The 27,308-nt window shown below is 29.6% G+C and overlaps 1 protein-coding gene across 20 annotated transcripts in view; it reads right to left on the bottom strand.

The window, feature by feature from the left end:
• Nucleotides 1-1,312: 1,312 nt before the first annotated feature.
• Nucleotides 1,313-27,308, bottom strand: part of LOC115243124 (glutamate-gated chloride channel) — a 54,832-nt gene continuing 28,836 nt past the window's right edge. For 6 of the 20 annotated variants that reach the window (XM_029819841.1, XM_029819840.1, XM_029819843.1 and 3 more), the window contains 11 exons: nucleotides 22,961-23,025; nucleotides 21,809-22,029; nucleotides 21,367-21,449; nucleotides 21,108-21,248; nucleotides 18,259-18,348; nucleotides 15,546-15,566; nucleotides 14,368-14,520; nucleotides 13,638-13,852; nucleotides 9,539-9,589; nucleotides 5,005-5,121; nucleotides 1,313-4,157 (listed from right to left, as the gene is read on the bottom strand). In XM_029819841.1, the coding sequence (XP_029675701.1) occupies nucleotides 4,026-4,157; nucleotides 5,005-5,121; nucleotides 9,539-9,589; nucleotides 13,638-13,852; nucleotides 14,368-14,520; nucleotides 15,546-15,566; nucleotides 18,259-18,348; nucleotides 21,108-21,248; nucleotides 21,367-21,449; nucleotides 21,809-22,029; nucleotides 22,961-23,025 (1,289 nt within the window). In that variant the 3' untranslated portion in view covers nucleotides 1,313-4,025. Of the gene's footprint in view, nucleotides 4,158-5,004; nucleotides 5,131-9,538; nucleotides 9,590-13,637; nucleotides 13,853-14,367; nucleotides 14,521-15,545; nucleotides 15,567-18,258; nucleotides 18,349-21,107; nucleotides 21,249-21,366; nucleotides 21,450-21,808; nucleotides 22,030-22,960; nucleotides 23,026-27,308 lie in introns of all 20 variants that reach the window. The other 14 variants (XM_029819844.1, XM_029819845.1, XM_029819854.1 and 11 more) reach the window with 8 other exon arrangements.

Here is a 27,308-nt window from a genome sequence, read left to right as displayed (position 1 = left end):
AGTAAAGATCTATATTCTTTTTCAAACTTTTACACACTTTACAAGAACTCATTTGTTAATAACTTTAAATAGACAAGTGACTAACAAGCTAAAATTATAATAGATAAATATTATATTTATACTGTCTAATGTCTAGAGAAAATCTCGAAAATTTATTTTAAATAAAATGTTTCAAAAAATTGTAGTAATATCATAGAAAAAAAAAATTGTAAATTTGTCAACTTTTGAAACTTCTAGATAAAATTGAAAGCGTGTGTGTGTGTGTGTGTGTTTCATGATTTCTCTACTTTATATAACACACAATCTTATAAGAAGTAAATATTAATATATTCGACAACTTAGAAATTAACCTTCGGCTATTTTTTAAGGAGATTAGAAACACTGCAATATGGACGAAAATCGCAACTTATTTCAAAGTCCTGCCATTCTCTCAATTTTGCACTTTTTTGTATAATGTGGTTCATTCATAGTGTAACCTTATTAAAAAAGATAAAATCTTTCCAAATTTTGTTTCAGGCGAATACAGGCGCTATCCTGCATGCCGATAGACGACCCCGACACCGAGACCGCGGCGAAATATTTTTTATAATTTTTAACTACCATTATTTTACAACAAAAAAAATTTTCTATTTTTTTTAATGTTAATTAAAATACCCTGAAAGTTTTAACAAAATCCATTGAATTGCAATATTTTTATAAGAGTACAAATATTTTTTAATTATTTTATATTCCTTTTTTCCATCATCTTTTTACTCCATATTATCTTCCATTTATTTTAAGTAATTTTAATCGCGATCGATAATACGATTTATCTAAGTAACAATTTCGTAAAATATTGTCGAATAATTTTTATTAGATTATTCTCAAGAAAATTACATAACAAAAATCTCTCGAAACAGTTTTCATGTAAATTCATTAAGAAATGTCTTCTTTAACCATAAAATGCTTTATCCTTTTCATTTGTTATTACATTTATTCTTCTGAAGATTATATTGATAATGATTTCAACATGATTGTAGGAAAATACATTAGAGTCTAATTAATTTTAGCTTCTTTAATTTTGGTACTCCTCCGTATTTTTGAAAACTAATATCTCGTCTCTTTATGTCATAATTGGTAGATCACGTGATGGCATGTACAGACGACAGCCTCATATACGCAACTGCGCAAATGAAACGATTGGGGAATATATCCATTAATTTTAGTTTTCCAAAAATTTTTTGTCCCAAAATTAAGCTCAAAATTAACTAGATTCTATCGTATAAGGTTTAGTTTAAGGCCACCCAATAAAATTGCACGCAATTTTCGGAAATACATAATAATTTTAATTGTTTATTAAAGGGCTGTAACAATTAACTTCATTTTTTTTAATTTTTTTATATCGTTGATAACGATGCACATCAGCAACTATTCAAATTATTTATTATAAAATTAGAGTGCTGCGCGTGTGACATTGTATGTTTGTTACTTTATATTTTTTTTCTCATAAAAATCGATAAGATAGTAAATATTGTTGAACGGCAAGCGAATGCATTTAAAGGTTAAGCGACATTTTAAATTTCTAAATGGGCGTTTTACTGAGGATGACATCAGTAGTTAGTTGCACAACTTTTTAAAAGACGATTCTATTTTGCTGTTTTACAATGTGCGGAAAAAGATTTCAAAGTTAAAGAAAAATACATACATCTATACACCAGTGAGAATGAAAGTTCTTTGGCAGTTAGACGAGATCTGTATTAATGAGTATTTATTGTTCAGGCTTGATTTCTTGGATGTCAGTTAGCAATATATACGAGGTATCTAAACACTCTTTTCTAATATTAAATTACAATAGTTACAAGATAAATACAATATTTAAAAAAGAGGTTTCTTATCGTGTAAATGTAAACATAAAATAAATAAGAGAAAAAACAATTCGAGTTTTTTCGTAAACTTTATGTTAACTGAATAATAATATATTTAAAAATTTTTTTTTATTATATTATATGTATAACGAATTAAGATCAGTGCTAACCGCCATCAGAGATATCGATCCTTATACATGTATTTTGTATTTAAATGCACATTCGCGTTGTCCGTATGTACACGTGTGTGCGTGCGTGCGTGCGCTTGTATTGTGTGTCCCCATATGTCTCATCATATTAAGAAATATTTTTCCACGTATTCAATAGCGAATAGCGCAATAACAACAGCAAGACGGTCGTATCTCCTTATAATTATAAGTAATATCTAATGTATCTCGAGTAATCGTATGGATTACCGAGAAACATATTACCGGTATGTACATTCGGTTTTCATCTGTTTGGTCTGTTGATTTTTGATATTGCTGGATACGATAAGTTTAATTCAATCAGTACAAATAAAGGATGCGCACTTAAAAGTGCTTCCGACATTGCATCTCTTCTAAGAACTTTAATATTACAACAATGACTTGTAATAGTAGTAGCGGTAATACAATATTAGAATAGCAATCGTAACAGTATAATAATATATTAGTTACGATAATAATAAAAATAATAGTAGTAATAATAATAGTAGTGTAGCATAATAATATTGTACCTAAAATAGTATGCAGGCTACAAGTAGAAATTTTGAATTAGCTGACAGCATTCGACTTATGTCGTAGAAATAGTTCATCAATGTATTCCGAGAAGAAAACACACCAGAGTGTTGCATGTTACTACTTTTAGTGGTGATATCTCTTCCACGCAGTGCACATGATGCATATATCGATCATAAACCGCTTATTATTCATTCGTTCAGCATTCATCGTATTTTTTATTGATAATCTAAGGTACCATCAACTAACCGACTCGCGTATAGATACATGGGGTGCCTCGCTGTTGCTGCGCGTGAACTTGACGCGAAATACTACCGCGTCTTTTGATCAAATGAGCAAGAGTCCGCACTTTATACGTTTTCCATTTTTTATTAGATTGAATGGCGATAATTTCCCTGTATCAAAGTATAACGTCGTGATAAATCGTGTATGTATATTTTCACAAAAGAATCTTCGCTTTTGATTCGATTTTCCGTTCAATAGCATCTAACCGATTTGACAGAATACTTGACACGTAAAATGAGCCGTTCACTTAGCTGTAAATGTAGATATTACAGAAAAGCTATATCTATATGAAAGCTATATCTATAATTATCTAGTTTGATCATTTTAAAACGCTTATTCATTTTATTGGTTTTATAATATTTGTTAAAAACATGAATGGATCACGTTACGTGAAATATCCTGCACTTCTATCTTTCTATTGTTCCACATTCAATGTTCGGTATGGATATTTTGCTATCATATGCCTGTTAAGGATATTTGAATTAGGCGCAATAATAATATTTTATATATTAATATATGTGTAATCACACATGATCGACTAAGCTAAGCGTCATTCTCTTTGCTTGACTGAAGCATTCGCCGGCGGCATCTTATCTATTTCTAAAGTTATAAGACAGGAAAAAGAAACGGAGATAAGTGAACATAACTTCATGTTCATAGTTGTGGATCTACTTTCTCCATAAAGAAGTGCTTTTAAAATTTATCACACGTGAGAAAAATTAAGAATCAAAAACGAATTCATCGTAAATACTCTTTTCTCTCTTATACATTGCATCGTCGAATATTCCACCAGCATGCTTTCTTTCCTTTTCATTCGTCAGACATTGCTCATTAGAGTTAATCCATTTGGTATGGCTTATTTATTATAGGCGAATAATTTCACGATTTAATAATACCACGAATAAGTCCACGACTTCTCATTAAAAAAAAAAATTCCCGTTTTGTGTGTTAAATTACATTATCGTTATTTGTGTGTTCGCAGTGAAGATCCGATCATCACAAATTCATACGATTATCAATATTTTTATTTACACTTGGAGGTATTTCTGTTCTTAAGAGAAAGCTTGAATTCACTGTATATTCAATCCCCATGTCCTGAGCATTGTTGTTGCCTATCATAAGGCTTCGTTGTCGCTCATATCAACGATGAGAGATATTTCGAGGATCGTTGTGCGTCGCTCTACGAGGTGCCCTTATAGTGAATGAAGAAGAAAGTGAGGAACATAAAATAGGCGATTGGAAAAGTGATCCTGGCTATCACGTCAATTGTTTTCGCCACCCTAATTGGATGCGGCGGGTCTTTTTTCCTTAGCTGTAAAAAGAAATTTTTTGTTACCACGATCAGGCTTAAGATTTTTTAAGACATACACATCGACCGTATCAATCACTTTTGATATAAAGTTAAGTAATAAACGAGAAAAAAATACAGAAATAAATTGATTTTACGTATTTGATTTACAACAAATGTAAAAAATTATTCTTTATTTTTTTTATACATATAAGCCAAATAATGTAAATTTAAAATACAAGTACACACTAGTAATGTCATTGGTTTGATCTTGGATGAAGGTCATGAGGTTATTTCAAGATCATCTTTATTTTTTTAAATAAAATTACTTTAATTTGTTTACATAAATCAATTCCTCGCAAAATCAGCGTAAAAAGTTATAAGAATAGTATGGCCAAAAATGTATATTTTAATTTGACATAATTTTACATAAACTTTATGAAATATCTCATAAAATATTTACTTTCGATTATCTTACCTCGATATTTTTATGCACAAAATATTGGAAAGAATAAATTGGTGTAAGAAAAACACAGTTTTTTTTTTAGAAAAAATATGAATTTGCAACAAGCAGCTATATATTTTTTTAATAACTGTGTAATAATGTGTTTTTCTTACACCAATTGATTCCTCTCATTATTATCACGGCCCTGAATTTAACCCGAATTTAATTTAAGAGATGGGGGTAATCCCGTTATAGCAAGATTCCAAAATCCCGTATAATACGCTATTACAGGGTTCCATTGTATTTTTTAAAATGCTAGTTTTATATTTTTCCAGAAAAAATAAAAAGAACAATAATATTTATATTTATGATTTATGTAATATGATAATGAATTATTATTATTATATGCGTAATAAGTTTACTTACTTCGGCAGTACAACCATTTGTTGCCGTGTGTGTGCAAGGATTAGGTCCACAGTTAGTGCAAGTGACGATCTCGTTTGTTCCAGTAGTACCACCAGTGGTAGCTCCGCCCTCCCGCTTCTTTTTACCCTACGACAGGGTCTCCGTAGAAGAAACTTATAATGACAATGTCGTTTCTCAAACAACGATTCATCCTTTAGATTCTTTCCCGTTTTTTCTTCCTTAGATCATTCCCCTCTAGGTTTTCTTCAAAATATCCCAAATATATATTGACGGGTGTTTATAGTTTTTTATGTACTCATCGAGCATCTATATTGATCTTTTAAGCATTTTTATATATACAAACGAGTATGATTCAAATGATTGATAAACAGATAAAAATGGAAACATTCTCTATCTCTTTTTTTAATATGTTATTATAACAGCAAAATAATTTATTTTCCTGAGAGATACATAATAATAAATAAATAATCAATAGCATAACTTTTTATATAAACGTATTAAATAATAACGTAAGCATACTAATAAAAAAAGACTTTGATAAGAATAGAATTAAATTTGCACATATATGTGTGACTTTTAAAAAAAAAATTATGCACCCGAGATGGATATCATTTTCGTGTTATAAACGGATGCAAAACATTCATCATTATTTTGTCCGGCAAAAGTTTCATCAATAATCGTTACTATCTTAAAATAGCATCGAATATCCTCGATCATGTATCGAGAGAGAATGATACAAATAGCGAGCTGTCTTTTCTGTTTAAAAGATGTAAAAGAATACAAAATACAAAAAAGTTTCTACACCTAATACATGACTTGATTACAATAATCTTTGATAAATCAGAAATTACATATGATAAATTTTATCAAGATCGCGCGACGAAAAGGACGTAAATTAAATATCAATATTCGCGGAAATTGTCTTTGCCCATTGCGGAAATCATCAAAGAGTGAATCGTTCTTTTTAATAATAATTTAAAGTTATTTATTAGAGAGAGTATATATGTATATCAACACTTTTTCGTGCCTCTGCGGTATAACTTAAAAATTACATGCCATATAAATATCTACTTACTCTATTTCACATCGGATCTAGATCAACTTCTTATCACAAAAAATAATTTGAAGCATATATTTATAAGTTTCTTTCACGAAAAGTTATTATCGTCTTTATCATTAGGAATTTAATAAATTTGCGAAGCAATCCGAATCCGATACGATTCTTACTGGACAAATGTTGCATTATTAGAAAGATTATAACATTGATTAATTACGGGAGATCCGATGTGAACATTATTCTCGTACAAACAATTGTACATCTCTAAATGATTCGTTTGGTAAAATATTTTCTCAAACACATGTCGTCCTTACAAAATAAATCGCTGGTGTCACTGTATATATAATCAGGGAATTTCTCTGCAATTTCTTCAAAATTTTATGAGAAGGACGATGAGAGAAGATTGCAACCTATTTTTGTATTTAATTATATTGCATTTTTAAATTGTATTTATTTGAATTTAAATAGCTCATATAGGATTAATTAGATTAAAATTATTCCTGGATATTTATAATAATGTCCTGGACATAATTTATAATAAAAAGTAACTTATAGTATACAAAATGGCTTACTTCTCGGCACGTCTTTCGGCATGATTTCGTTTGAAAATATTTGCGGTAAAAATGTACGAATTTTTGAACGGATTTCCGCACCGCCTTCTTGCGTCTCGAAAAATATCTCGTTTCAAGCTTATGCTATGTGTTAGCTCAAATGAGAATTAGTTCAATGGCAGAAGCAATTTGTTGATACCACAATAAATGCATGACTTATACATATATAACGAAGTAATAACTTGTAATTAGTTACATGTTTTATTATTTCTCGCGTATAATCTTGATTTTAATTTTTGATTCAAAATAATTTATCTATTATTACGTGTTTGTGATTTTTGCATCAATAAAAGGATCTGTTATGTAGCTTGATGAGTTACGATATTACGAAAGCTGTTTTTCTACTTTGTTGGTCCAAATTGAAATTGATAATTAATGATCATGAGAGATATGCTTAAAAAATATCGAACGCAGAAAGCATTTGAAATAAAGGTAATTATAAAAATATTATTTTTCTGTTTTTTTTCGACTGCATGCTCATCTTTCTAAATTTTTCTGTTTTAAAAATGTTATTTGCGCAAGTGATGGTTCTTAATATGCCAGCGGCCATGATGTTTCTATCTAGAATATTTTTTTGGTAAATCTATAATCATTCAGAAAGTTTTCCTAGTTGTTTATATTTTTGTATTTTTGATGTATTTCACAAGAGAGAGAGGGAAAAAGATTAGCGAGAGAAGACTTTCTGAAAACTCAATATTTATGACATTAATTATAAAAATAGAAAAACATCAACACAGAATATAAATAGTTTACACCATTTTGCTGTTTAAAGAAGGATTTATAATGTACAATAAAAATTACCTTGCGCGAAAAATCCTGGTCGCTGGTAATACAGCAGAAGCAATTTAAATAATCGCAAAAGGTGACATCAATATTTCGTAATAAATGCTTTTACGACAGAAACAAACAAGAAGATACCAATTATTCAATTTAAAATTTTTACGAAACAAATAAGAAAAGCCAATTATTAGAGAGCACTACCAAATAGTTAAAAAAAGTTACTGTTTGATAATCAAACACAAATAATAAAATTAAGATCCTGAATTCAGCAGAATGCAAAACTTGAATATAGTATACATTTGTATACATATATCCTTTTTATAAACTATGTAAAAAGTAATTAGATTATATGCAAAACGATTAAGAAATAATTATAAGCGCCCTTTTTTTCTTAATTATTGCGTAAATTGACTTGTTATAAATAATGATATTATCCTCGTTAAAGCATCAAAAATATCGAAATATCAGATAAAGCATTGAATGAAATTATAGCATGCACCCATGCATGTGCATGCTCTCATGCATTTCATGCAGTCATAGTACGTACATTTTAATGATTTTTCGTCATCAATATATGTAAAACGCAGACCAGAAAAGTAAGGACGGAGGAGAACAAGAATTTATAAAACAAGAGAAAGATTTTCTTCTCCTTATATAGCCACATTATATATTTTACAATATATAAATGCACAGTAATTTGCTAAAACAACGCAACTATGAAGTCATATCTTTAAACTTGATAACTTGGATGTAGCTTTTATTCAGAGAGACAGAGAGAGAGAGAGAGAGAGAGAGAGAGAGAGAGAGAGAGAGTTTAACTGTATTATATTTAAGATTAATCAAACTATACGACTTGAGTTGCTTATCACTCATTCATTATAAAATAAAGAAAATAAATTTCTTTTCTTTTGTGCATTTACATATGCGTTTGCATCTAACCCAAAATGCACACATTTACTGTGCATTGAAAAAACACAAACAGAAATGTACTTTGTACGATTTGTTGTGTGTGTATATGTACCGATTTTATCATTACTTTATATATTTTTCCTTAATATTATATGCAAAAAAGTCTTAATGTCGTAATATCTTTTTTCGATTTATATAGCTAAATTTATAGTTAAAGTTTTTCAAATGGGAGTTAGGATACCGGGGTAATAATTTTTAATTAGCACTCCGATTTGTCATATGTAATGAGCTATATATTCGAAAAAATTTACTTGTCAGAGAGCACTTGAATGACCAATCAGAACAAAAGAAACAAAGATTTCTTTGTTTTGATTGATCATTTAAACGCTATTCTATTCCAAATTTTTGAACGCAATCAGGGAAAAAACGGCATATAGAATGACGTATTAAATCTATACACACTATATGTAATGTGTATGTGTTAAATCTATACATAATATGTAATGTGTATGTGTATATACACTGGATTTTGTTGTAAGCCGTATTAATGGCAGTCTTTGTCTTTATTTTTTGAAAAATGTATGTATGTTTAACTAACTATGCTTTTGCCACACATAATTGTCATAATAAAAACAAATAGAAATATCATTACAAAAACATCGGAGAAATCTTCCTATACATAAGAAAAAACAAATACAGTCTAATTTTTTAAATATCAAAATAAACATTTCTTTTTTCATAAATTTGTTCTTGTTGCGAAATTTTTGCTTTTCCATACTCATCACATATCATCAGTAAAATATGCACGCGAGAGTATAATAATAAATATATAAAATATACGCACGTAAGAGATCTGGAAGGATAGTGAGAACAAGTATCTGTATTTGTATGTGTATATGTGTATGTGTTGTGTCGGTATGTTTTTAGGACGCAGTTAAGATTTTACACGTGCATTGCTTTATTTTCTTTTCTAATTAATCTTCATTTTGATACTGTTATTTATATGAAATTATACATGCATCATAATACATTTCTCTCTTGGATTATAATATTCTGAATTTCTTTCATAACTGAATTTCGATAAATCATAGAATTGCAACATTTTGCAATTCGCATTTCGCGGGAACCAGAAACGCGCAAACTCATGACCGCATCCTAATGCAATAGGAAATCTTACCAAAGGGCTGGCCAATATAATTCCTATCCTGCTGAGTACCGCTGGGAGCCGCTGCAACATCACAGACACCAAACAAAGAGACTTACTCACCAACATTTCCACCAACCAATTTCTTACTAATCGTGTTTATAACAGAAACAGACAGACAGAAAAAGAAAGAAAGAGAGTGTGAGAAAGAGACAGAGAGAAAAAAGAAAAAAAATAAAGAATACGTCCCATTTTTCTTTTTGATATTCTCCTTCATTATTTTTCAATATATCTTGTTTTCATTAACTTTTCTGAGCGACGAACGAAATGTTTCCTAATGTGATTTTTAAGTTATTAGATGGATTAATTAAACGATAGAATTTTTTTATTTAAAGTGTTCTTGACAATCTTCTTTGACAAAATATAGCATTTAAATATTAATCGCGTCTTATACATATACAACATGATGTTGTCATTCATTTAATAAACGTAATTTACGCCTTCATATAAAATTAATATATTTCAAATTTTCATAGAAAAATTTATTTTAATATAAGAAGCGTAATTTAATTGTGAGATAAAGATATTTTAGAAACCTACAAAGAGATAAAGATAGGAAATATATTCTTTTAAAATATTTGAATATAAAAAAAAACAAAAGCGAGAAATTAATGACAGAAAAGAGAAATTGTGAGTAAAAATATCAAGATAATGAAATTGAAGTAAAAATATTAGAATAATAAAAGTGAAAGTAAAAATAAGTGAAAATGAAAAATAAGAGAGATCTGAGAATTGATAGAAACAAAGAAATAGAATCAAATTTTAGAATATGTACATATACTGAAAGGGCCATGGCTGATTTTTGCTGTGCCCAACATATATCTGTTTTTGCCTGCTTACTACAATACACATGCGTCAATCATAAATGTAATGTGCCTTTAAATGGCAGCATCAAGCATCGAGCGTCAAGCGTCTACGTAAAAAATCATTGCGCAAAATTCTATTTATTTCATCATACAATAAATGTTGTTATTATTAAACAAAATATATTATAGAACATCATTACTAGCAGTGCAAATAAGAATAAAATTAAAAAAGAAACGCAACAAGAGATTTTAGATAGTTGAAATATTCAAACAAATAAGACACATATACGAATTCACGCAATATATACTTTATAGTGTCAAGTTGGAAAATCTTAGATTAAAAAATTATACAAAAATGACAATGACACTGTTTGAAGAACTATTATAAATAGTAAGAGATGATTTACGAAGAAACAGTATGTTCTAAACATGTAGAAAAAAAATTAGGAAAATTAATCCTTTAATGCTCTTGGTTAAATTCTAATATACACTGTTGGTAATGACGTTCAATAATATTTTGTTTAATAATAATATCTGTTGTACAATGTAAATAAATATCAATTTTTATGTATATCAGAACATAATCTTTTTTATCTCGACCGAACTCATGTGACTCACCATATTATTAGTCGCAAGAAGCTGGAATCTATCTCATTTAGAATCCTGCGCAATGATTTTCTGCTCAGACGCTCGACACTCTATGCTACCCTGTAATGGCACCTTAATAGAATGATTTTCGTCTTTTTTTCTTTTCAAAAAAGATGATTTTCAAAAAGGACGATTTCACGTCGCTCGTTATCATCTTGCTGCAAGCGCATAGATGTGATTTTGGATAGATAAAGATAAATAGATGTCGACAACTTCTGGTCATGACTTACAGTTAGATCAATTATGGCCTTTCCAGTACGTTCTAAGGATCAAATTGTAAAGACATACATATCACAGTCTCTTTCAAAAATAATGAACGCTCTTGAAAAAATACCGCTCTATTTATGCCATTGATGCTTGCTGTATGCTGAATTAACTGTCTATTTAAGATACAGTCGAGTTGTTCTTTATCTGCTCTTTTTTTTAAACGTGTCTGTTGGATATTTTTGTGTGCTAACTCTAAATCTAAAGCATTGGTGTGTTACACAATGAATGTTGCTAAACATATATCATCGAACATCAATCTTCCAATAATCTCAATATTCGATCGATTATTGCTAATAAAAATCCGGCACAATCCGCGCGCGATCTGATGAATTTGCGATTTACGAATAAAATTAGTCGAAATTTGACAGATAATAACACTCACACTCTCTAGAAAAAAGAAAGAACGAATTGAAAGATATAGAAATTTCGAGAGATGCAGATATTAGAAAAGATCATACTGTGTTTGTGCAAAGTCACACCAACAAGTTCATATGTGCAAGATGTAAACGCGACAAAAAAACGAAGGACATGTCAATAAGTATCAAACATTCTATATGGAAAATTTATTTCTAAAAAACTTGACAGAACTCAAAACATATTATAGCTTAAACAACTATTTTTATTTACGATTACTCTTTGCATACTTATATACGCCACTATAGTGGTTTTCCCCTAAGCAATTTTATAGAATGAAACGTGCCATACGAGCCACTATAGTGGTTCTCTTTTATTTTGTATTGAGTGCCGCTGGACACCTTGTTTTTGCAAAACAATAATGTTATCATATGTTTTTATGTATCTGCATACGTTTTATCAAAAAAATATATTTTATACTAAATTTTATACTATAAAAGTCTGATAAATTACATAGCATGAACAGCGAAAAATCGATTATGCTAATATCAATAAAATGCGTTTCGCGATAGAGCTGCGTCCAGTTTTGCCGTAACAAAATGGATAATATGATCGTGATTGTATATAAATCTTAGAAATAATATTTGGGAATCCATAGCTTTTTATCGCGTCCACATATATGTATATTACCAGAATTTTTGATCACAAGTCAATATGAGACCAGTCGTATGATAAATGAGATTTTCAATTTTTGATACACACACATGTTTACCTGACGCGGGCTTATACCTATTCCGTTTGGTACCTATAAAATCTGTTTCCTTGTCACCATCTTCTTACGAAATGTTCTTATTCGATGAAATCAGAAAGATGATCCCAAAGCTATGATTTTACAATTAAGTTAAACTCGATGTAAGACTTCACAGAATATACGAAGTCTCAATTTGCTTCTGTTAAAAAAAATCTGATCCTTATAAGATTATATTATCGATACCGATAATCTTTATCTAATATCAATATCAGTAATATTTATCATTGTATTGCAAAATAGTAATTCGGAGAGATATCGCTCAGAGTGTAGAATATCGTTTTAAATTTATTTACTTGTGCAAACGCGGGAAATCTGTGTTTGTTTGTGGTCTCAACATTAATGATTAAAAATCTTACTGTCCATATAAATTAACAGGATGATTAATAATTTCTCCGTAAAATTTATTCGTATTATTTTATTAGTTGCTTGTCGTGCACGAAGTTATTATTAGAACCAATTTAAAACATTTTGATATACAATATTTCTCTCGTATTTATAAACTAAATCCATATTTACATATTAGAGTCGTATTTATATATTAGACAATTAATCGTCATTATGCGAAATTAAAAGCATGAAAAATTCCAGTTCAATTTATTTGATTTTAATCGACGGTGACTGGTTTCTTCAACCGATTTTCCAAATATTAAATTAACTATGAAAAAATGATTTATATCGTTTTTGTGTGTGTGAAAGGAGGGGGTGTAGGTGTGTGCGTGTGGGTGTGGGTGTAGTTGTGTGGTTGTGTGGTTGTGTGGGTGTGTGGGTGTGTGGGTGTGAGGGTATGTAGGTGTGTGTGTGCGTGCATGCAGGCAGAGGCATTACAAATTATAAAATGTTTTTTATATATTTACATGTTGACATAAATCGATACAATTCAAAAATAAATATAATATTTGGAATCGCAGTTGGAAAAAGCAGTCACCATTGATTAAAATAAAATAATCTGTCACATACAATTTTTATACTTTTACTTTATTTATATAAATACAAATCTAGTATGTAAATATATACATACATGTGCACGTATTTGCGCGCGCGTTTGTGTGTGTGTGTGTGTTAACTGATATTAATTGTATGAAAAAGGCAGTACGGCTCCATTCACACAAAATTTGCATTGTTGAATATCCGGGACAAGAGTGCTATTTATGTGTCGCGTCGAACAAAATGTCAATCAGCAAAATACCTGGGTGACGGGGTTTTCGCCTGGACGATAGACAACGTTGTGCATCGGCCGCTTGCGACCAACATAGTTCACGCAAACAAATTCGAGAAGACTCGCGTAGATGAAGCACATGCACACGCCGTCCCATACATTCATGGCAGTCAGGTTTGAAACGACGGGCAGCGTTCCCCGGAAGCCATTCGACGTAGTGAAAAAGTTGAGCATTGTTGTTACACCTAAAACACGATTGGAGATACTAGTTTTATTTTTCAAGATATTCATATTAAAAGCTACTACTTTTTTTATTTAATTGCGAAGTATCTAATATCTAATTTAAACTTAAAAACAGGTAAAATTAATGACCTTTAAATCAAAAAAAGAATATTTGAAATATCAGAAAAATTCAAAAAAAGAAATTTTAACTAAGTTTTTATATTAATTTATATATTTATATTTTATTTGTCTGGGGCAAATGCCTGACAGACATCTGGTTTTATTATTTAATATCTTGTTTCCTTGATGAAATTCAAAACTCATATGTAAACAATCGTCATAAAAATAAATTTGAAAAAATTTCTTGAAAAATTTATTAAAAAATTATAAAAGAAGTTTATCTGTGACAAAATTTTATAAATATTATATAAAGCATTGTGCAATAGTAAAATTTTCATTGAAATTAAATCGGAATATACTCGTATAAAACTTTCGTTTTTCGACAATTATGAAATGACATTGTGTCGTATAGACTCACCGATCATCACTCGCGCCGGCACGGCGTTCCATTCAAGCCAGAATGTGATGAAAGAGCTGGTTACCAAAATAATACCCGGGATGAAAACCGTGGTAAAGTAGAAAGAACGATCTCGCGTAAAGATTAGATCCACTTTTAAGCAGCTGTAATTACCTAAACCACGTACACGCAATTTCATTTTTTATGTTGGCACAAGGATCAAAATAAATTTATATTTTCGAAGAATAGAAAGAAGATAATAATATTTTGATATCGATACGAATAGAAGCGAATTATTAATGGATAATTACTCAAATAAATACTCAAATATTAAAAATTATTTTTTTTACTTACTAATCTGCTAATAATTAGTTAATTCAAAATTAAATATAATTTTTAGAGGGCTGTGCAAAGTTCTTTTTTTGAAATTATAAAGATTTTGCTCTAACAATAAGAAGCAATATTACAATGTTTAATATATAAGGAAAAATATATGACATTGAGTTCAAAACGTTATAATGTCTCACGGGTTTGTTCAAAGATAAAAATATTTCAACTTTTGTCAAATAACGTACAAATAAGTATTTATAGATTTTTGAAACTACAAGTTTTAGAATTATGGTGATTACAAATCTGAGATCAAAATTACAAATTTTAAAATCGTGGATCTAACATGGCGAATCAGAAAGTGTAAACTTTGCAGAAAGATTACACCTCATCGATCACTTCGATTTTCATACATATTATAGTGGATAGAGTTCTGAATCATGTGCATTTTGAATCATTGCAATCGTTGCGGACTCTTTCTGAAATACAAAAATATTTTTATTTCTGATTATATTAATCAGCGCAATTTCTATCTCTCAGAGTAAATTAACGTCTATATGTAAAAATTATCTACTTGATGAACTACAATATATTGAATCCGTTATTTTTAGTTTTGTAATTTTAGCTTCAAATTTATAATCAGCAATCTCAAAAATTCGTAAATACTGAATTTTATGTGAATAAAATAATGCTGTATTTTTGTCGCTTTATAAGCCACATTTGTTTGGATCTTTGGTATCTTTTTATATATTTTAAGAAAAGAAAAAAGAAAAAAACAGTATATATATATATATATAATATATCTTATCAATTTGTGGCTATCAAACATCATATTCACAAAAGCATTTCAAGCACTTGAGCAAAGTACTAACGTATTGGCATCAAAAAAGGATCTGTCGGAAGATTGACAGGCATGAAAGAACACATCTATCATTAGGGAACATCAAACTATGATAAATCAATTTTTTTTACGAATAACCCCAATACAACTTCTTGCTTATTTTTCATATTTCTTGAATATAAAAAAAATATATAAACATTCAATAATTACGAGGCAAACAGTTTGTGTAAACATCATTTAACTAATACTGTTCATATGCTTTGTTAAATAATTTGAAGCTCCCGTTTTATTTGGATTTTTCTTGGGAATTAATTTCAAGCAAAATCTTTATTTTATGGCGCGGATATCTAGTAGCAAAAATAGAAAATTATGTGCAAAAATGTTCTGCAAATAAAAATATAAACATATGAAAAAAGCGAAGCTTATATGGACAGCGACAAAAAGAAAATTTATTTACAAGGACAATTCTAACTCTATCTTATTGTAGTATAATTTATATGTTGTTTTTATTCAAGAATTTAAACTATCTACTGCACATAAATATTTCTTTACCATAGAACTTACATAATTTTATACAGTTTAAATAATTTTAATTAGAGTATCCATCTTTTGGTGTTTACTTTAAAATAAAAAGATTTTTTAAAAATGTTTTTACTCCATTATATCAAAAAATATGAAACACTATAAATAAGCAAGTACTTATAAGCGATAATATAGTATTATAGTAATTCTATATAAAATTACGATTTAAGTTTACTAAGCGCTGATATATATACCCTTCCTTTTTGTTACTGTATATGATATGCAGGGTGTCCCAGAATTGATAATAGAAAAAAGGAGGCATTTTACATGTCAAAGGCATACAGGTCAAAATAAGGTAAAATTGTCCTGAACATGTGTCCGGAATCGCACCCCCTCTGAGTTGCAGCCGCCCAAAGTTTCCCGAAGAAACTCGAATTTTCTGTATATTGTCTAAACTTGGGCTTTGAATTTTATGATAATTGGTATATATACGTATCTTTATGCGTTTTATTCATTTTTGGTGTCAAAAATTATATACAATAAACAGAAAATCCGAGTTTTTTTGGAAAACTTTGGGGGGCTGTAACTCAGAGGGATGCGTTTCCGGACACATGTTCATCGAACAATTTTACATTATTTTGACCTGTAGAATATGCCTCCTTTTTCTACTATCATTTCTGAGATGCCGTATATATATGTATATATATATATATATATATATATTGTATAATATATACATTTATACAGTAACAAAAAGGCTGGAAACAAATGAAACAACGTGTTTATCAGTGAAAAGTAAAGTTTTTTTTATATAAAGTTATGTCCTATGGGCCTTCGTTTCCAAGATACAGGTCGTTAAAGTTCTCCAAAAAAAAGTTTTAATTTAATAATTTCTAAAGAAAAGAAGATAATGTAACGAAATTTTGTGTGTAGCTTAAGTTGCTGAAGGTCTATTAAACATAAAAAATTAACTCCCCATCTCAACCAGTGGCGTAAATATGGAACTTGTCGACTTTAAGTATTTAATACTTATTGTTAGCCCCGCGTATACAGGGTGAGTCATTTTAATGTTCCCACTTAAATATCTTATTTCTTATGCCTTTCACACAAAAAAATTTTGTACAAGTTTTATGACTTCGAGGGGGATAAGATGGTACTATTTGTTTTATGTAATAACAAGATAGAAAAATGATTTAATTTAACTACAAGATAAAAAAACCCATAGTTGTGTTTTTAAGAACAAATATGTAGCTGCACGTTGCAAATTCATATTGTTTTTTAAAACAATTATGTGTTTTCTTTACACCAACTGATTCCGATTATTGTCCTTTCATGCACATTATTATGTGTATAAAAGTATTGAAGTAAAATAATCGAAAAATGAATACACACTCTCTCTCTCTCTCTCTCTCTCTCTCTCTCTCTCTCTCTCCCTCCCTCCCTACCTCCCTCCTCCCTCCCTCCCTCTCTATCCCCCTCCCCTCCCTCTCCCCCCTCTCTCTCTCTTTACGAGATATTTCATAATTTATGTAAAATTATATCAAAGTAAAGTATAAAATATCTCGTAAACTATTCACAATTTTATAACTTTTACATTGAATATTGCGAGGAATCGGTTTATATAAACAAATTAAAATGATTCGTTTAAAAAAATTAAAATAATCTTAAAATAACTTCATGACTTTCACCCAGAATCAAACCCATGCATCATCTTATGCTCTCCTCGAAATCACAAAACTTTTATACGAAACATTTTTTTTTTTTCAAAGACGTGGGAAAGATATTTAGGTAGGGACATTAAAATAGCCCATCCTATATATATACATATATGTAAAAAATTTGTTTTACAATAAAAAAATATATCCTTGCAGAATATTCCTTTTCCAAAGACTTGTAATGCAAAATATACAATTCAAATGTAATACATACGAGGGAGTAAATTATTGCTTTAGCGTTTACAACGATCTAACTATAAATTTGGCAACGCTCGTACGGTCTCCAATGTCTACAGTTTTCCAACTCTGAGCGACAATTTTATAATACTACCGCAAAAATCGATATACTATATAAAAAGCAACATCGAATATCTACTTGGGATGTCTTGGCATCACGAATTTTGGTAAGCTTGGTCCTGTCTCTCTCTCTCCCTCTTACTATACCTCTTCGAATCGTTTTATAGATACACATTACACTCGTGTCAAAGAGATAGATGTGATTTTTACCTTGCTCCTCAAACCTGCGCTGGCATAGCGAGCACTTAAAGTTTCCAAAATCATCCAACTCGTCCTCATCGACCATAATTTGTCCGTCAGCTGCAACAGAACACCCCACGATCTTTCTTTCCTATCTTTTTCTATTTATCCTTCCGCATTTTGCTACAGGCTTCTCTCGAAGAGAGACAAATTTCCACAGAGCTAAAAAGTAATGCTTGATCCATTATATATAATATCTATAATATCTTATTCAGTCAAGAGTTTTTACGTTTCTCGCTCAAAATAGATTTTACACGTTATTTAAAAGCTATTCGCTTTATTTCAAATCATTATTGTACAAATTCGCGATAATTTTCCATTATAACAAACAATAATGTATATATAAGAATGAAGCATTATAAAATGAATTAAACGTTAGTTTAGAAAGTGTGTGTTATAGTTTGAATTAGGATCAGTAAAAGTTACAATTACCGCTGATAACAAAAAATTAATTAAAATTTGAAAAAAAATGATTAATTGGAAGACTAGATAATTCTGTATATTAAGATCTATCCGTTCTCTGCTCTTATTAAATCATGTAAATATAAACTCTTCGCCTATTTACAGATCAAGCATAACTCGCTTTCCGACATGATTGAATTTTTTAGGGCAAAGTATATATTAATCAACTAATGACTTCTCTTTAAACGATAAACTTCAATTATTTATGATATAAATGAATTTATATTTATATTTTTCATTTATATTTATAAATATGTTGGCCAATTCTTCAATATGATTAAAAGTTTGCAATACAAGTATGATAATGCTCATGAATTGATAATAAACTGCGGGCGACATCCTATTTGTCAATTTAATTGTTACTTTGGCGTTTTCGGGAAAGGTATCCATGTGATATATGTATATCCAAGATATGCTGCACATACACACAGTTCAACACTTCAAAATTGAAAGCCTCTTGCCGCACTAAAAGAACGACCAAGAAGCGATCTAAAGTTATTAGCTTGCCAGCAAATTTTATATACACACATAAGTCCTAATTTCTATGTTAGCAGAAGCCATTGATAATAAAGAAAATTTTCTCATATTACAACTAAACGTAATTCTATTTTTATCGCACGACAGCAAAATGACGTGCAATGAGCTTTGCAATTTCTTTGGATTTTTTCGAGCGCGCGCGATAGTCATATTGTAGTTGGCAAACAGATCGATTATAAGTACGAGAAGGCAAAGGGAAAACATCCTTCAAGGACGCTCCGATGAATAATCATTACGAGAAAGAAAACCTCACCCTAAAAACAAACCATGATGGGCTCAGTTGAAAAGCGAGACAGGATCCAAGGTTGCCAATATGCATCTTCTAGGACAGTCTAGGGAATCTATTTTTACACTCTATGTACACTCGCCAGAACACAGATATTATGATGTTAACAACAAACAGGAAAAAAACACAATATAGATATTTGATCTTCACTACGCCACATGCACAAGTGACTTCTCTTGTGCGCCTATATACATACTATGTATATATGTATATGTTAATATATTATTTCGTGCATAATACATATATTTCATATACACATATTTTTGACAAAGAGGAGCATCTATCTTATATAAAAAATATATGTAGAAAAAAAAATCTTTTTCCAAGGAAAGTTTCAAATAGACATACTATTTAAAAATTAATTTAGAACAGTGTTTTTTTTTAATAAGAGAAACAGGATTATTACAACTCATTTAGCACCTCATTCTATAAGTATATTAATGTTTTCCGTACACATACATATTTAATATATATTTATTTTTTCAATTAAGAAAATGTATGATTATTCATAGAAAATTGAGAAAGCAAATCTTGCACAAAAAACTGGAATTCTTCAAAAAATGCCCTTTTACCTAACAAAAAAAAACAAAGAAATAAAAACGCGATATTGAAAAACATCAGTTGCGCATTTAAAGCATTAGTCAATTAAGCGTTTTATAAAACAAGACAAAAAACAACATGGACTATGCTGCCAGATAATAGCCATGCGTGCACTTTTTATTTTTTGTTATAGAGAAGGATGCTCTATAAACATCGCCAACAACATTAATTGTTTTCCAAAAAATGCGATTAAACTAAATAATGAAAGACTGTATTCAAAACAAAGTCAAAATTAAATTTAAAAAAATTCAATTTGCTGTCAAAAGATTGATTAAAATTTTTACATTTAAATGATTATATAACAATTTAAAAATATTTAAAGGATTAAATTTTATGCCACACGATTCTAAATAGTGATTCTTAATAAAGTCTATATCTATAATTTATAGATTTGGAAAAAAGACAAATAAATTTTTAAAGGTGTTTTAATAGATGTGGTAATATACTTGTCGGATTTATTGATCTGATGATAAAGCGTCGCTAATAGATACAATGGTAGGTTACCTCATAAATGTCAAATAAGATTTAAATAACAAGCAATAATTCAGATCAGCAAACCATGATCTAACCGTCAAATACAATAATATACTGCATTTGTTATATATAATCCATAAAGTAAAGTTTATTTTTAGGATAAAATCGTCAAAAGAGCAAACTTATAAAAAGACGATTATATATTTGTTTTGACCATTTCAATAAAATAGTAACATTTTTATATAAGAATTTCTGTAATAACGGGTTACAGAAAAATGAAAGAATGGCAGAAAAAAATTAAATTTTGATAATCTACAACAAATACATAAAAATATATAAAAACATTACAATATTTTCAGAATGAATTTCAGAAACATTCTTAAAAGTAAGCGCGTATCATCTCAAATCGCATTCTCTTTCAAAATGGATTTATAAAACGAGCAATTGATTTTTTACTCACCTCTCCAGCTCACTTTGATCGGACATGTGATTGTCTGATTCTTAATGAGATATGCATTCAGTGACGTTAGGCTTGGACTTTTTCGTAACGTACCCTCGTCGTTTTTCCATACGTATGTAATCGCTGTCTGCTCATAAGATACTAAAAAATAAAAATATTGATTTTATTAACTTTCTCATGAATTACATGCTTAAAAAATATAATTGTTTTTTATACTATTTGTATCCAAAAGTTATTTTATTCTAAATGTGATACTTGCTGCTCTCAATCGCGAATGAACACAATGGGTCGTCAAAGGGGAAGATATTAAGGCTACCCTGACAGGATATGATAAGGTGACGCCTGTAAAATTATAGTAACCTATTTATATAAGTGTCGATTATGTGATATTTATTAAGTTATTTGGAAAAATTCCCATTAAGTTTAAAAATTGATTTTATCATTATCTCTATTTAAATATTTTTAATTCAATATGAAAAGAAGAAGAGTGGTAAATGTAGGGAAGTGATTAAACGTGATATACTAAATAACCAGAAGCATTCCCCATATGCAGTTCAAAAATGTGGATCGTTAATATTGAATTAATAATATTCATTTATTATTGTGCAGAAGTATATTATTAATATATATCTGAGATATATTTCATATTTTTAGTAAATTTAATTTATATACAATATAAAATATATCAGTGTTATAAGTACCGCATAAGGTAGTTGACAGTGCCGTTGCGATATATCCGCAAGGCAAAATGTACGGGAATGATGGGATCCTTGAAATCTCCATGCATTATGAAATATGTATCCGGTAACCAGATATTTTCGTAATGGTGAATCGCATTTAAAAATTCATATTTGGATCTATTACTGTAACGTAATCGTGGATCGTACCATTGTTGCTGCAGTAGAAATTCCACCTCGTATTTCTGTGAAAATAGGATGGCAATATCGTAATGGACGTAATTCAAATTAATGTATGATTATATATGGAGACCACAAAAGAACTAGCGCTTATTTGTCGCTCTATAAATTTTTTGATAAATATATTATACGAGGTCTGACAATAAAGTAATAAAATTGATTTTTTTTTTATATTGGCAACTCTGCAGCTTGTTACCTCTGACCATGTTTGACATTGATCCTTCCCCTATTCCAGCTTCAACTAGCATGACCCTGCATTCTATCAATCTGAAGTAGCTGCTTGAGGTGTTAAAACGGGTTTGTGTTCCTTGTAACGAAAACGGGATCGCGTAATATCGAACATTGCAGCAATATGACATTGCGGAAAATTCTGCAATCATTTTAATTGTTAATTTTCGATCGGATTGTACAAATTTCCTTACTTTGACTGTGTTGTCCGTGTTATTGATGGATGGACTGCACTGTTGGTCTTCAATAACTGCTTTCAGAAAACATTTTATGCCAGCGAAAGACTTGTGCTCATCTCCAAAAGCTTGCTTAAGCTTTATATACGTTTGTAAGATTATCGCTGTTTTACGCAAAAAAGATAGCATACTTTTGTGCAATATTACATGATCCTATTTTCGTTACACAAACCCGTCTTAACATCTCAAGTAGCTATTCAAGACGGACAAAATGTAAAGCCATGTCGGAGCTGAAATGGGGGAAGAACCAAGGTCAAACATGGTCAGAGGTAAACGGCTGCAGGGTTGCCAGTATAAGAGGAAAAATATCATTACTTTATTGTCAGACTTCATATATTTGATAAATAAATCTTTTTTACACCAAAACTTTTAAAGTGTTGTCATTTGAAGGTAGTGTTTAATATTTAGGAAGTGTCACATTTATTATTTTCTTATTAAACTCTAGAACACAAAGAACATAATTATATATTACCAGACTGGATTCGTCTGGAGAAGCTAAGCTTAACAACAGCACGCTCACATTCACAGTCAATGTTCCTGAAACAGTAAACAAATACGACTTTAGTTTTTACGTTTTGTATCATCCGATCGATCATGTGTTGAGTTGTAAAGTTGTTAATATTTTTAGAATTTTTTGTTTCTTCAAAATAATATATTTTTTTTGTGCAATTTGAGCAATATATTTTATGTTGTTTAATACAAATCATGAAATATGTAAATTACTTTAAGTTATTTTTTTCTGTAATATAAAAAATATGAACTTTGATAAATATACATAACAGTATTTAACTGATAGAGCAATTTACCAGAAAGAATTTTCACTAGCGTAGTATAAATTGAGCGTGAAAAAAGCATTGTTGAATTTATCTTTATTTAACGAAATTCATATTCTTCATATTACAAAAAAAATAACTTCACATCAAACTTCACACAGAAGTAATTCACATATTTCACGAAAAAATTTGTATCGAACAATTAATATTATATGTGGTAGATCGATCGGCATAGAATTTTTTCATTGCATGGAAATTGTTCAATTCAATTTCCATATAATTGTAAACATGTATAATGTAACGGAAATATCGCATATTAGGTCTATGTGTTTGTTTTTATTATATATATATATATATATATATATATATATATATATACATATATATCAACTTAAGCTGATGCTGTTTAGGAATATGCTGAAAGCTTTTCTCGAGCCATGCTGTGCACATGCTGCTATTTACTTGGGAAAAAGCTTGAAGTCGTGATTAGGACTCGGATTGGTTTTATCCCAAAATGATTATTGTTGGTTACACATCCATCCCGTTAAGATGTATAAAGTCCCTCTTTTGTGATTTAAAGCGCATTTGATCAAGAAGACATTGCAACGAATGCTCTAGTTTGCATAATATGTATTGCAAAGAAACGATCAACAATACCATCTGATAATTAATCATTGCTCATCACCCAGGATACTTGCGAAAATTATATACTTTACTAGAAAATTGTGTATATATAGATTACTACACCAACACAATATGTTAAAAAACTCATATAACAATTATGGTGGTACTACGTTATTATATAACAAAAACTTTGTATAACACTAGACAAACATCTCATTAATTAGAATAAAAAAATAATAACGATTTTAGTACGTTAAAGGGCATTGTTATCTACTATAGCACATATTTCTCTTAGAAACTACAAATGTGTTTCTAAATAAATATTTGTCCTTATAATACATCCTTATAAAAATGTTTCAATCTCTCAAAGACTCGGGTCTTAGCCAGCAATCCGATCATCGTCACATATAAACAATTAAGAATTAAATTTGTTCATTGTGATAAATAAAGATAATGGAATTGAGATAAAAGATGTAAGATATTTAAGCTCGCTAAAATTTATATCGATATAAAGTTATTTTAATATTCAAGTACCAGTTCTCACAAAAAATAATGGAAAGCAATCATCAAGTTTTTATTAATCTAATTTTATTAGTATAAAATTTCTATACTAAAAAGAAATATTTTTTAAAAAATTTCACATAATTTTTTATCATTTTATAATTTTAATCCTGATATTTATATTAGACATGAAACAGTCACATTAATCGCATAATATGTGTATATAAATAATGAATTGAAAAAGAAAACATTGATGCATGTTGTTAATGCCTAAACACGTCGGTGTCAGTTTTTGATAAGAACGTATTGAACATGACGAAGTGAGCATTGATAGGTCGATGCATCGAGCACGAAAGTCAAGCGAGTTAAACTGATATGTAGATCTTGCGATTGGCGACCAACTCCCATGCTGCGTCCGTAATACGATGGATTCTAACTTGTTACGTTTTTAGATGAAAATGATATGTTACATCCCGTGATACCTTATTTCGGATATATCGAATCTCGTTTCTTGATATCCATATTGTTAAACGCGTCTGTAATTAAATTATATCGGATCTTTTCGCGAAAATATTAATTTTCATGAAGAATTAATTTGAAAAGTTACTCGCTATTAAATATGCAGTGCCTAAAATGTCTGAGAAACATTATCAATTAAACATTATTGGAATAATTTAGCATTGTTATTGAGATAATTATTCAAATTCTTTAACTTATACTTTGAGTGAAATAATTTCAGAATATATAATATAATTACAATACTAAATATTTTACATATTAAATATTTTAAGCTTTACATATTAAATGTTTTTAGCTATTTTACAAATAAAATAAAATCGAAAATCTTAATATAAAAATATTAAGATCACAACAGTTTTTGAGTTATAAGTTATTAAAATAGACTAATGATTGCATAGAATTCGCATGCTCAAGCTCATAATTACATTTACACACGTATTAAAAACTGTCATCTATTGATTTTCATAAATCAATTAAGATTGATTTTTACTGTACATTCAATTTTGTTGTGTTGTTTCTTATGTATGGATAATATAGAGATATATAAGAATTTCTATTTAGCTTTGCAGTAAAAATCAATCTCAGTTAAATTTTGAAAATCAAGGTAAAATAACAGGTAACAAATTTTGTTATATATGTAAATGTAGTTATGGGTCTAAGCGCATGCGCGAGTTGTATGCAATATTTATTGGCCAATTTTAAGCTTATAATTTAATAATTATGGTGACTTTAATATTATTGTATTTGTATTTTTTATTCTATTTTAATTTCAGAATAAAAGGTCATAGTTCAGCAAATTCCAATTTAGATCAAATTTGGAAAATAGGTTTCTTTAGATAAAAAAAAAATGTATACCAAAAGAAGTTTTTGCGACTCAAAAGTTAAGAAATTTTTTAAATATTTTTTGACTGCGGCAATGAAAGAGAGAGAGACGAATCGAGGGGTTGTTATCTCTGCTGACACAAAAACGCATGCACACGCACACGCACGCACGCACGTAGGCACGCAAGCATGCTCACATTCTCACACACATATCCACACACACATACATACACACACACACACACACACACACACACATACACACACACACACACACACATACACACACACACACACACACATACACACACACACACACACACATACACACACACACACACACACATACACACACACACACACACACATACACACACACACACACACACATACACACACACACACACACACATACACACACACACACACACACATACACACACACACACACACACATACACACACACACACACACACATACACACACACACACACACACATACACACACACACACACACACATACACACACACACACACACACATACACACACACACACACACACATACACACACACACACACACACATACACACACACACACACACACACACACACACACACACACATACACGCACACACACACAAGATGTAAGTCAACCTTCCCATGGTACACCTTGGGTAATGCCAATACCGGCGGCAGAATATAAATTTTTAGGGAAGAAACCCTGAAAATGCACTATTCATTTTAAATCGTCGTAACTTATTGTCAATAAAAAATTCGTGGCGTAATGATTAAAAACACATTTTAAAGAGAAAATGTTAGATTATAAGATATAATTAAGAAAATTTAGAGAAAAAATTTTGTTAATATAACGTACACATAACTGATAATCAAGGACATGGCCGTGATAATATACATCAGGATAAATATTATTGCAACATTGCACGTTAATATATACAAAAAATATAAAAAATTGTTAAAAAAGTTCCTTAACTTTTGAATCGTAAAAAATCCTTCTTGTATACATTTTTTTATCTATAAAAACTTATTTTTAAAATTTGAGCTAAATCGGAACGTGAACATTTTCAGAAGTTTTGCCGTAACCTTTTACGCATATTTACTAAAGTATTTCCACAAAGATGTTTGTTCTTTTATATTTTTAAATATAGAGGCAAAAAAAAGTATTTCATTCGAGTATCTTATCCACATAAGAAAAGTTAAGCGAGTGAAATGTGTCAATAATGTCTAAACATATCGTAAAGTCAGGAGGCATATAATGAATGAAAAACGATTCATGATGATTATAGGTGAGGGGGAAGGTCCGCTGCCACAACTAAACATACACATCACAAATCACAGTCCCACAGACACGAGCTCGTAGTACCAATCAAGTATATATCTCTTTTTTAATATCAAATATTTTGTAATTAAACATTATCATACCTTGATTCTATTACTGTCAATGCGCCTTATTTATTTATCTCTTTGTGGGTATGTATATATGAATGTACGGATACGTATATGGATACAAGATTGCTAAAACTATATGGCGAAGATTTAGGTCAACAATGTATTTAT

This window comes from Formica exsecta, unplaced genomic scaffold, assembly GCF_003651465.1.
Source record: "Formica exsecta isolate Colony F162 unplaced genomic scaffold, ASM365146v1 scaffold69, whole genome shotgun sequence".
Taxonomy (NCBI): Eukaryota; Metazoa; Arthropoda; class Insecta; order Hymenoptera; family Formicidae; genus Formica; species Formica exsecta.
This window is presented reverse-complemented; position numbering and strand designations above follow the sequence as displayed.